Below are 13,040 nucleotides of genomic sequence, written 5' to 3'. Positions count from 1 at the left end.
TGAATTCATTTGTTTTGTTTACTTTTATTTTTGAGGAATTTTTTAAATTAAAAAAGTTAAAATTTTAAATTAAAAAAAATTAAATTGAATTTAAATGGTTTGCAAGGTTTCAAATTCAAATCTACAAAACAAAGTATATTCAAAGAAGTTTAGCTACTATGTTTGGTCCCTCCAGCCAATTTCTTCCCCCATAGGGAACTATCTATGAAACTTTTATTTTTAAATATAGGAAATACATTTGTAACTTTCTCTGCTTCTATGGTGATAAATGGTAGCATACTGTAATAATATAGAATACTTGACAAACTTTGTGGTGTCTTTGCAGAGATACCATGCTAATCTTCTCTGAATTGTTTTAATTTTGTATTTCTGCTGCTGAAGCAAGCACTAAGAGATTAAGATTTTACATGGATAAGGGTTGGGAAGCTGGACACCACCTGAAGAGAGATGGCTTACCATGGAGAGCCTTATGTACTCTGGAGATACCATGAAGACACCAGGTGCCCACAGAGAGAGAAAATTGTGTAGGCATGGACCACAGGCATTGAGACAAAGAAGTGAGAGGGTAACCGCAGGCTGGCATTGCCTCTGTCACAACTCAGGCTATGGCTTAGCTCTGCTTCAGCTTACGACCCCCTCGTGCCGATATTCTATTGTATCATAGAATGGGTCTATAAAGTGCTTTAATGTTTTGGTTTTTAATGAGTTCTTTAGGCCGGTGAGAGTGTAAACACAGAACCCTTCATAGGCACACAAAAACGTTTGTTTGAACAAACTCATGCCACAAATCAAAAAATGTTCCTTCGGTTCTCTAAGTTTGAATTTCACAATGCTAGAAAGAAAAAGATATTCTAGACGTCATTCTAATTTGCCCAAAATGACTAAAATCTTAGTTAAAAGAGAATAACAATATAGTTATTGCTAATTCTGTACATTCTAAGCCCTTTATTTATTATTGAACAAAAATGCATTGAATGACTATGTTTGTCACTCCATGTTAGGTGCTATAGAAGAAATAAATATGAGTTAGAACCAATCCCTGCCCTCGAGAATCTTACCAGCTCTGCCAGTTTTTAACATGTGACTTCTCAGCTACAAATCCGTCCTTCTCTGCCTTGCTTCCTTATTCTAGAGCGCTGGACCTTGTAGGCATTTCTTTGACAACTAGCAAAATAATAGGCTTTGTCAATAGAGGGCGATAGAAAGACATTGTGAGGCTCGGCCAGGAGGGAAAAGACTTGTATGTACTATATTTCGTGTGAGCCAGTGGATTGGTTTGCAGATGACTGGTTATGTTCACTCGGCATGGCTCATGGTTCACCTGAGGCCCATACCTGTGGATTGTACCTTCCTTGTCCACATTAATTAATTAATTATTTCTTTCTTTCTTTCTTCAGGACTTTTTTTCTAACTTTTTTATTTCCATCACCATTTATCACTTTTATACCCTCTTCCACCTTCACTTCCCTGCAATCACCACAATTGTCCATACTCATGAGGCCTTTTTTTTTTTTTGGCTCAGTGCCTCTACCCACCAACCCACACCCGTCCCAGAGGTGTCATTTTGCTCTGTATCTATGAGTCTGTCTCTATTTTGTTTGTTTACCTTGTTCATTAGATTCCACATGAGTGAAATCATATGGTGTTTTTCTTTCACTGACTGGCTTGTTTCATTTAGCATAATGTTCTCCAGGTCCATCCATACTTTCGCAAGGGTAAAACTCTTCTTTTTTACAGCTGAGTAGTATTCCATTGTATACATGTACCATAGCTGTTTTATCCATTCATCTACTGATGGACACGTGGGCTGCTTCCAGATCTTGGCTGTAAATAATGCTGCAATGAACATAGGGGTGCATATATTCTTTTGAATCAGTGTTTTGGGTTTCTTTGGATAAATTCTCAGAAGTGGAATTTCTGGGTCAAAAGGCAGTTCCATTTTTAATTTTTGAGGAAACTCCATACTGTTTTCCACCATGGCTGTACCAATCTGCATTCCTACCAACAGTGCAAAAGGGTTCCCCTTTTTCCACATCCTCACCAGCACTTGTTATTTGTTGATTTATTGGTGATAGCCATTCTGACAGGTGCTAGGTGATATCTCATGGTGGCTTTAATTTGCATTTCTCTGATGATTAGTGACATTGAGCATCTTTTTAAATGTCTATTGGTCATCTGTATGTTTTCTTTGGAAAAGTGTCTGTTCAGGTCCTTTGCCCATTTTTTAATTGGCTTGTTTGGTTTTTGGTATTGAGTTTTGTAAGTTCTTTATAAATTTTGGATATTAACCCTTTATCAGATGTATTGGCCAGTATGTTCTCATATCCAGTTGGTTGTCTTTTCATTTTGTGGATGGTTTCCTTTGCTGTGCAAAAACTTTTAAGTTTGATGCAGTCCCATTTGTTTATTTTTTATTTTATTTCCCTTGCCTAAGGAGATATATAAGAAAAAAATATCACTACAAGGAATGTCCAAGACTTTATTATGTTTTCTTCTAGGGGTTTTATGGTTTCAAGTCTAACATTTAAGTCTTTAATCCATTTTGAATTTATTCTTGTGTGTGGTGTAAGAAGGTGGTCTAGTTTTATTTTTTTTGCATGTATCTGTCCAATTTTTCCAACACCATTTATTGAATCCCTCTCTAAATTTCTAAGTTCTTCCTTGCTGTTCACTCTTCCTTAGCCAAGGGTAGAAGCTACTCCCACAGTTGCTACTTCTATATCCTTTAGCCTATTCTCTCCTTCTTAGATAGTTAGACAGCTTTTACTGGTTAGCAATCTTTATATTAAATTTTCCTTGTTCAAATTACTGATATGGTTTCTGTCTCCTGATTGGTCCCTAGCAGACATGGAATAAGGGAAAAGACACAAATATAAGTTAATATAAATTCTGTGGGAGAAAGGATTTTCTGTATAATCACAGCCCAAAGACTAAAAAGCTTCAGAGATATAGATCTATTGAATTATATATCAGTTTGGGTTGTATTTAGCTGCATGTAACAGAAAAATTACTTAGTGACTTTACCAAATATTTATTTTTCTCATGTAACATAAAGTCCTTATGTAGGCAGTTAAGAGCTGTTGTAGCTATTGAAAAAAATTAAGAATTCAGGCTTCTTTTAGCTTCCAGCTTCTCCACCCTAATGTGTGGCTTCTGCACTCATGTGTGCAAGAATGCTGCTTTGCCTCCAGATGCTGGGACCATATTCCAGGCCAAAAAAAAAGAAATGGAAAAGGAAAAAAGAAATGAGCCAGTTAAGTCTATCCCCTTTCTAAGCATTCTGAGAGACTTCAACCCATTACTGACCATTCCTAACTGTGAGGGAATGTGGGAAGCTCAGTGCTTTTTAACTGTGAACAGGGTTCTGTAGGTAAGAAAAAAAAGACAGAGAATAGATATGGGATAGGCATCTGTGTCTGCCACAAATTAATTGGAGAAATGAGTAAATGATTTTTGAGATGGGCAAGAGTCAACAGAGGGCCTTGATCTCATATTCATATACTTATTTTCTTTTTACTTAGTCTTTCTATATTATCAACCATAACATAAAAACTTTTTTCTCAATAACTAGAATATCTTACCAGAAAAAGGATAGATTAATATTTATCTTATTAGTATGTTATTTTCATGTAACTCTTCAGTATAAATTTTAGCCTAGACCCTTTGGCCCTCTGAGAAGACATGGATACATTTACTTTTAATTCCTTACTGAATTATTTGGAATTCATTCAGTAAATATTCTATTCCACTATATTAGATGTCATGAAAATAGCTAAATAATTTGTAAAGGGGTCAATAAATGAAGTTCAAGAACAAAAGTTTCTGCATCAGAAAGTGATTAGTAGTCTAGGCAGTTAGTATATCTGGGTATTTGACTTTTAAGAAATCCAAAAAAAAATACAATAAAATATTAAGTCAGTCAATCAATACATAAATAAAAGAGATCCCAAGGAATCTTTGTAAACAGATTATCCCATCTTTCTCATCCTAGTTCAACTATGAAGCATTTTCTGAATAGGCTAATCTCTTTTCTTAAGCTATTTCCCTTATCACACACCATACAACTTAGTCCTGAAACTCTGATATACTTAAACTCTGGTAGAAACCACAAAAGACCTATTCGCACCTTTTCTAGGCCAGTTCATCAGCTTTTTGACACATTGACAGTGCAGGGCCTGAATCTAGACTTCACCTCTCCCTCCCATAGGCCTCTGTCTGTAGGTACACTGGAAGTGATCCAGTTAGGATCCTGGCTTGTATCATGCCTCCTCCTCCTCCTCCTCCTCCTCCTCAATAGTTAGTACTAATGATTTATGGCTGAACAGATAGGAACTTCCCTTAATCTATCTTCACACACTAATCCATTAGAATAATTTTCCCTTAAGAGGATCTATTATTGAAGTATAAGGCATATGATGTTTAATTTTATGTGTAAACTTAGCTGCCCATAGGGGTGCCTAGATTAAACATGATTTCTGGGTTTGCCTGTGAAGGTGTTTCTGGATGAGATTAACGTTTGAATCTGTGGACCCTGTAAAGTGGAAGTTCAGTAAAAGCCATTTTTCTGAGACATTTCTGAGAAAATGATTTGTCCAAAGTTAGCAAAAACCGATCTTAAGGTTGAGTAGGTTTTGAAAGTATTCAGACTTTCTTTAGCCCCAGGCCCTATACATTACAATCCCTTAATTTTTCCAATCATAGAGCTGGAAGAGAAATTGACCTCTGTCACTTTACTAAGAGCCAACTTTGTGCCCAAATTCAAAAAACTCTTAAGATATATTCATTTGTTCATTCCTTCGTCACAGTACTTCTAGGTCGGGTCCTCTTTCATCCAAAGGATTAACCATATATTTGGAATCTTTTCCAGATTCCTTTAAAGAAATGTATTCACTTTGCTGAGACCCTACTTTGTTCTGTCAAGTAATGAATGAATCCTTTTCCCACACACACAAAATCCTATTTCACAAAGAAGAGCGACCAGGAAGGAGACCCTTCTACTAAAAAGCATCTAATGAAAGGCCAAAACTCACAAGCTGTCAACTGAAAGAAAAAGTATTAGCACTTTACTTCTCCGGCTCAGATCAAAACCTGTTCATTTGTCTCTGCCAGGGCTAGTTTTCAACTTCTTTTTATCTCTCCTTTACCACGCCCTGTCCAGCAGCCCAGGGGTCCTCAATCCCAGGGCAGCGGACCTGTAGCGGTCAGTGGTCTGTTAGGAACCTGGCTGTGAGTGAAGCTCGCCTGAGCTCCGCCTCCTGTCCCTGCCCCGCCCACACCCCTCCTGGGTCCAAAGCCAGAGTTGGGAGGCAGAGAGCAACGGAAGCTCGCCTGAGCTCCGCCCCCTGAGCCACCCGCCCCCCTAAGCTCCACCTCCTGACTGTCCATTTTCCCCTCCCCACCCCTCCGCCTCCCGCAAGTCCCTGGAAAAACCGGCTCCCGGTGCCAAAAAGGTTGGGGATCGAGGAACCAGCCCATCATCGATGGCTGTCAGTGTCCTTCCCAACTGGTTACCAATAAAGTTGTTACAAAGTGACCTTGAGCGTTTTCCCTACTGCATCCGATTCCCCGCCTTCTCCATCCGGGTGTCACCGCACTGATAAGAGTTGCAACGCGCCTGCGCACCTAGCCCCACTCCTTCGACCTCTGCCGCCGCCGCCGCCGCTAGCTCGGGCGGGGAAAGGTAAGTGGCGGGCGCCGGAGCAGGGCCTGGCCTGGGCAGAGTGGTGCCGACGGGGACCCATTCATTCTGTCGGCGCCTCGCTGGGCATGGGGCCCAAGCTGACAGCGTGCACAGGAGTCCGCGGGACGTGGAGGGGAGAACAGGCCCTCGGATGGCCCTTGACCTTAAGCCTCTTCTCCGCAGAGAGAAAGCGGGAGAGGAACCCACGTCGCCTGCCACCCAAGCCCTCCAGCCGCGCCGCCCCGAGGAGTGTAAGATGTTTGCCTGCGCCAAGCTCGCCTGCACCCCCGCTCTGGTGCGTAGCCCGGCCGGGCCGTGGACTGTGGGCCCGGCGTGTATGGCCTCTAGCGTCCACGTTGTTGAAGGGGCCACCTCCCGGCAGCGTCTACCGACCGCTCTCTCGGGACAGCTGTCCCGTCACCCCTTAACACTGTGTCCCTTTTTCCCTTTCCTCCTAATTCCGGAGCGCCTCACCCTGCTCCTTGTCTCCCAGGGCGATGGAGGGCAGCCGAGGCCTAGCTGTCAGGCCCCAAGCCGTGTAGGTCAAGCCCTCCTTGCCTACCGGCCTGGAGCGGCCCCCTCCCCCACCCACGCGGCCAAGCTGGCGGGTTGGGGTTCACGCTAAGGTTGGCGTGCTCCGAGGGATGTAGAGGGCCACTGAGGCCTAGTTCACCGCAGCAGCTTTCTCCATCGTCTCGCTGTAGGTCAAACTCGCTGCTGCAGAGGGAGGGACTTTGCCTCACCCTGTGTGGGTGGAGGAAAGTGGCGGAACAGCTGAAAGTCTTTCTTCCTGCCTCTAGAATGTTATTTCCATAACCATTTTGGAGGCTTTAGATGAAGGGAAGATCTGAGGAATTTGCCATAAAGAACTCGATCTTGGTTCTAAAAGGATTTTCTGTGACCTTACTTTAGTGGACACTCAAGGGCAGGCAGAGCAGCTGAACTGGAATATGTCCTTATGGTCAGAGTATTTCACCAATTATCCTTACGCTGATGTTGACTTGCTTAAACTGCTTTTTAATTTTGATTATTAGACATTTTGGGATATCTTGGAAATGGTGGGAGCGCATATTAACTAATGGGGTATTTTAAATAAAGTTTTTATAGTGACACTCCTAATATACTCACTTGTTGCTCCACTTGAACTTTCCAAAGAGTGTGCAATGTTTATTGCCTTTTTTCCGATCTGAATTGGGGCACTACAACAATTGAAAGTTTGCAAGCAATATATGTATTTTTTAAACTAATTGTTCTTAGTAGTTTTGTTCAGTATATTACAAATACCTTATGAAGGAAGCTTTAAAATTTCATTGGCAACTTCAAAGCTATTAAAATGGCTTCATATATTGAAAATGACCAAACAGCCAAGATAAGTGTCAATAAGGAAAAGTCATGAACTTTGATTCATTTTTGCTACTTGCTTTCTTAGAGCTCCAGGTCAAAAAAGGGTCATTGAAGTCTTATCTGTGTCCTTACATGTTCCATGGAACCTTCTTTCATTAATAGATCCGAGCTGGATCCAGAGTTGCGTACAGACCAATTTCTGCATCAGTGTTATCTCGACCAGAGGCTAGGACCGGAGAGGTAATAGTAATAATAGAAATTAAATGACACTCCTAAATAAGTCTTACGGTTTTGATTAAGGGGAAGAGAAAAATAACACTCATTAGTAGAATGGTTTGAAGACAATCCTTTCTATCCTTTCATGCAGAGAAATGCACAGAAGATAAGCCAATAAAATAAACTGTATCCAAAACTTACCCATCTGATTTGGCTCAGAAATATACTCAGTATGTATATTTAAGTATATAGGCTTGAGTTGCCTAGATTTAAGATTATAATAGCTGCAGTTATTGAAAAGCCTTTTATATTAGAAAGCATATGTACATGTTGTTCCTCAATTTTCAACAACTTTATGGGGTGTAGATACTGTTACTCCTATTTTACAAGGTTGGAATTGTTTAAAGCCATTGATTTTTCTGTTGTGCCATGCCACATCCTATTCAAACTCAGCTACAAAATAGAGAACTAGTTATCATTTTGACAGTATGGTAATTAAAATAGCTAACTGTGATTACTGATTTGACCTTTCTTTTATTTCCTGTTCTCTAGGGCTCTACAGTACTTAATGGGGCCCAAAATGGTGTGTCTCAGCTAATCCAAAGGGAGTTTCAGACCAGTGCAATCAGCAGAGATATTGATACTGCTGCCAAATTTATTGGTGCAGGTGCTGCAACAGTAGGAGTGGCTGGTTCTGGTGCTGGTATTGGAACAGTCTTTGGCAGCCTTATCATTGGTTATGCCAGGTAATTTCCATTGCCAAATAAGAGCATGCTTGAAATAGTTGGAAACTTAGAAAACTAGTGGAATAATAATAGCTACTTTATATTAAGTGCCTACTCTGTGTCTTGCATTATATTTTGAGGGCTTTGCATGCATTACCTCACTTAATTCCCCACAAGACCCATTGGGGATATACTCCAGTTTACCTATGAAGGCTAGAGACAAGTCTCAACATTATAGCTAGTAAGTGTCAGAAAATAAATTTTAACTCAGTTTGACTTCACAGTCTGCACTCTTTAATTGTCAAACTGTATTGGGAATATAATTAAGAGCACATTCTTTAAAAGTCAATTTCTATTTTATTATTTAAGACCTTACTTCTAAACCATCAGATCTTAAAAGGTATAGAACATAATTTCACAGGCATAAGAAGAATGTCAGAACCGCCCAAAATGAATGAAGACTGTTTGTATTGACACGCAGAGACAGCTCTCTCCCTTTTCTCCATGTAATTAGGATTGAGGAGAAAGGAATGTCCAAGTTGAAGCAAGAGATCTAGGCAAATATTCTTCCAGTACTTTCCAGTTTACAAAGATCACCACACTAGTAATCTGATTCCTTAACATTTACCAAACATACTGAAATTCAAATAATATTTCAAAGTAACAATTAAATGTGTTGTGTCTCTTTTAGAAACCCTTCGCTGAAGCAGCAGCTGTTCTCATATGCTATCCTGGGATTTGCCTTGTCTGAAGCTATGGGTCTCTTTTGTTTGATGGTTGCTTTCTTGATTTTGTTTGCCATGTAACAGAAATTACTGCTTGAAATGTTGGCATTCATATTAATTACGGATGTAATTCTGTGTACCTTACTGTGACTCCGAACACTGTAGTATTGGTGTCATGGAAATAGACATTATTTCCAAAGTCATTTCATTAAAGATGAAAACTTTCATTTTTGCTGTGATTTGTACTTACCTAAATTTAGATCATCACAAAGAAGGACAGGCATTCAGGCAGATGCTGTACAAATCAGAAGGAAACGCGGCAGTTGCCTCACTGCTGAAAAAGATCCTAATGTAATTTTATGGGAATTCTTTTATATAGTGTTCTGTGCATTGTAAATGGTAGGGGATTTGTTTATTCATTAAAGGAGAAATATATGAGTGGATTGAACTTCTTTGAAATATGATTAAACCAAGACAGTTAATTGCTTGAGGTGGTTTTGAGTTTTTAAGGGCTAATATGCATTCAATACCTGGAAGCAGGATCACTTTCCGAGAGTAAGTTGGCTACACAGCTGGATCTGAAAATCATGTCAGCTTTTTAGGAATTGGAGCCTTGTTAAATGGGGGTGGGAAGCAATTTTTACTTTTTAGTAAGTTTCTAAGCAATTGTATATCTATAATGAATCTTACCTGTTTTTTAAGAAGCTCAATCTAGCAGCTGGTTTCTTGCTTAAACAAGGCTCGTTAAAAAAAACCAAATATCAAAAAGTAAATTGAACTAGCTACATTTTTAAAGCCGAAAGTTGCTTTTTTTAAAGCTGAAGCGTTGCTTATCACTGATAGTAACATGTTTACAGTAGGAGTCTTGGAAATAATATTGGTTCAACACTGTTTTGTTTGTGTATGTTGCTTCTTGGTCAAATTTTCCTATTAAAAGGAAGAAAGTAGTGCTACCACAGAGACGCTGAGTTTTCCCCTAGTAGATATGTTGTTCTGCTACATCATTTGTCATCTCAATTTCAGGGTTTCCATGAAGGTTAGGATAACAATTAAGAAACTTGCATTTTACTCCTTTAATGTCTTCTGCCTAATATGATTTCAATGAGTCATCAATCACCATATTTTGCCGTGTGTAATGCACTCCCCTACATACTGCGCACCCACGTTTTTGGCCCAGACTTCCAGGGGAAAAGAAAATCTTTCATTTTAATTTTTTAATTCAATTTTTTATGTATTTAAATTTAGAGACAAAACCAATTATATTCCAGAGTATTATTTTGCATACAGATATCGTTACAACTTTCTAGAGTTAAACTTATAACACATAAGCATAAATAAAAATTAAAAACATTTTTATAGATGGGGAATTTAGTACTGTATAATGTGCATCATTATTTTTCCCTCAAAAATTTGGGCAAAAAAAGTGCATTATACACGGCAAAATACAGCACCAGGGTTTCTCAGTAATATGGGAAGACCACCTGAGACCACAAAAGCTAGAGCTACTACTGCTTTTTGGTTGGCTAATCATCTAGTCCAGGGGTGTCAAACTCATTGTCAGAAACAAGCTGGAAGGCCAGATTCGGCCAGTGGGCCTTGTGTTTGCCACCTGTGATCTAGTCTGTGTCATCCTGGAGACTTCACTGTCATTTGAACAGTACTACCCAGTGTTTGAATTCAGCAATGTAACATAAAAGTACTGTATTATTACCCAGCAATTCCATACCTTGGTATATACCAAAAAGATTTAAAAATGAGTGTTCAAACAAAAATGAATTTTTATAGCACTATTCACAATAGGTAAAAGGTAGAAACAATCAGTTATTCAGCTGATCGTTGGGTAAACAATGTATATCCATATAGTGGAATATTGTTTCAGTCATAAAAATGAATGAGGTACTGATACATGCTACATCAATGAACCTTGAAAACACGGTAAGTGAAAAAAGCCAAACACAAGACTGCATACTTGGGAGGGTGCTCCGCCCATAGGGCCCCCATCCACCACGGATGAGAATAAGTGTACCAAGACATGATCTGCCTGGGGAGGAAAGGTGGCCGATCTCTCAAAGGAGAAGGGCCAGGAGCCTTTTCCTCAGTGGGCTTTAATTGGGTTCAATTGCACAGGAATACAGGTAAATTGTCATCAATAATTGTCAGGCAGTAAGGATCAAACAATAGATAACATAAAAAACTATCAGGGCTTATTCTGAGTCAGGGTCAGTTAAAGGGCTGTAAAACTGGGAAACAAACTCGTTTTATTCTTGGACCCTTATCAGAAAACTGAGGACATTCTTAGCAAAGCAGGTTTTGCAGGATTTTATGCATTCTTCCTTAGGCCTGATTGCCTCTGGGGAACCCGCCATTCCCAGCACAGGGCTGCACCCTCCTCCAGCATTGTTTCAGGCTTAAGTCAGGCAGTGGAAGTAAGGCAGACGAGAAATTAGGAGACTTCTTGCAGACAGAATGAGGATTCAGGCTATGTCAAAGCCAAGGGGTGAGGGTCCATCACCCCCTTTTTATATAGCCCCCCAAGTCCATCCCTGAGGGCCCCTTCATGGCCATGCCTGTCTTAGGTCGTCCCTCCCTTGAGGAATCTTAATCATTATTGGCTAACCAGTCATCTGCATGGGGCCAGGGAGGGTGAAGTAAAAGGGGGCAGAGGCGGCACCCCTGCCAGGGAGATAAGCTTTGTCTCCTCAGTGGCTTATGGTCCCAAGGTTTCTTAGCCTTAGCCATGGGGGGTGAGGGGGCAGTACAGCTTCTGAAACCAGGCAGGGTGGTTCCCAACACATACTATATATGATCCCATTTATATAAAATGCCCAGAATAGGCAAATCCATAGATAAAGCACCTGGGAAGATGGGAAGAATAGGGAGTGACTGCTTAATGAGTACGGAGGTTCCTTTTGGGGTAATAAAAATATTCTGGAAATACATAGTGGTGATGGTTGCACAATACTGTGAATGTATTAAATGCCACTGAATTGGTACAGTTTAAAATGGTTAAAATGGCAAGTATATTTTAGTACAATTAAAGTACTACTATTAACATGAAGTACATAGTATTATTTATACCACATTTTTTAAATCCTAGGGAAATACATAGATTAATTAGTCCTCTGTCTTAAGTGTGTTTAAATTAAGTCAATGTGTGTTTAAAAACAAACTGTTCTTACTGTTGGTTTGGTGGTTGGTTGAAGAGTCCTGAAACACTGATTTTGGAACAGGCAAGAGATGCCCCTAGCTGAGGAGATTGAAAATGGAAAGAAGTATCTGGGCTGTGGCTGTGTGACTTACATGTTACTGAGAAAAAAAGAGAAAAAAAACAAGGTCTTTAGAACGTCAGTATAACCGAAGTATAACCACAGCCTATTTCGCCCAGAAGGCAAAAGGACATTGAAAGGATCAGCATCCTGGAGTACATCCCTCCACTGTATTTTAGTTTCCAGTAACAAGTTCCTGATACTGCAAGTACCTCACTGGGATACATCTACTCTGACGGCAGAGATGTTTACTGTGCACCATTTTTACAGGAAGTACCACCTCCCTTAGTTCATGTGCCTTACAAACAAATATTAATGGTGTATGCTTTTCCCCAGCTTTCCTTAGTCTCTGGACAGAGTCCAATAAGATGTTCATATCAAACATCAAATGAATTCAGGTTGATAAGAGTTCAGTCTGTTTAAAAAGTCCAATAGGTAAGAGCACCTGAGGGTGGCAATGTGTCAATTCAACTATATGTATTCAGAATATTGTTCCCAAGGGCATTTGCTTTCCAGGCATACTTTTTATTTGGTATTAAATTGTTACCTTTCCTTGGTACAGAAATGCGGTATTATTAATGCCTTTAGGACTAACTAAAAATATAGGTTTGAGTATGAAATGTATGTTTGAACTAAAGAGAAACTTGCCATCCAGCCTCACACACAAGATATGAAAATAACTAAAACTCAGAATGGTAAGTTCCAGAAGAATGGCAGTAAGTTATAAGTTGTCCAAAGTATGTAGAAAGAATTTCCAGTGATGGAGTCACATGGAGAAATGTTGTCTACAAATTAAGGTAAACACTAAGGAACTGGTGGGATGAAGACAGGCAAGAAAAGAGGGTATGTTGGCTAGTGGATAGTGTCAGGAAAGGTATGTGAGACACAAAGAGCTGCCTGGGTGTGGGAGGGAAATAGTGTGAGATGAGGCTGCAAAGGAACACTGGGGCCAAACTGTGTAAACTGGCAGACACTGGAGTGTGGGTTTTATTCGGGTGACTACAGCCACCCTTTGAAGGTTTAGAGATGTGTTTTAGGAAAGTTAATATAAGACCAGTGTGTGGGATGGACTACGGCCAATAAC

The 13,040-nt window shown here is 39.9% G+C and overlaps 1 protein-coding gene and 1 pseudogene across 1 annotated transcript; one reads left to right on the top strand and one right to left on the bottom strand.

Moving 5' to 3' along the window:
• Positions 1–283: 283 nt before the first annotated feature.
• On the bottom strand, positions 284–384 carry LOC112305852 (U6 spliceosomal RNA; annotated as a pseudogene).
• A 5,138-nt stretch (positions 385–5,522) lies between these two features.
• ATP5MC3 (ATP synthase membrane subunit c locus 3) lies at positions 5,523–8,917 on the top strand. Its single transcript, XM_024561573.4, has 5 exons — positions 5,523–5,680; positions 5,864–5,975; positions 7,187–7,264; positions 7,793–7,986; positions 8,657–8,917. The coding sequence occupies exons 2-5, from the start codon at positions 5,937–5,939 to the stop codon at positions 8,769–8,771; spliced, it is 426 nt and encodes a 141-aa protein (XP_024417341.1). The 5' UTR covers positions 5,523–5,680; positions 5,864–5,936; the 3' UTR covers positions 8,772–8,917.
• Positions 8,918–13,040: the final 4,123 nt, after the last annotated feature.

The sequence above is a fragment of the Desmodus rotundus genome, chromosome 2, assembly GCF_022682495.2.
Source record: "Desmodus rotundus isolate HL8 chromosome 2, HLdesRot8A.1, whole genome shotgun sequence".
NCBI lineage: Eukaryota > Metazoa > Chordata > Mammalia > Chiroptera > Phyllostomidae > Desmodus > Desmodus rotundus.
This window is presented reverse-complemented; position numbering and strand designations above follow the sequence as displayed.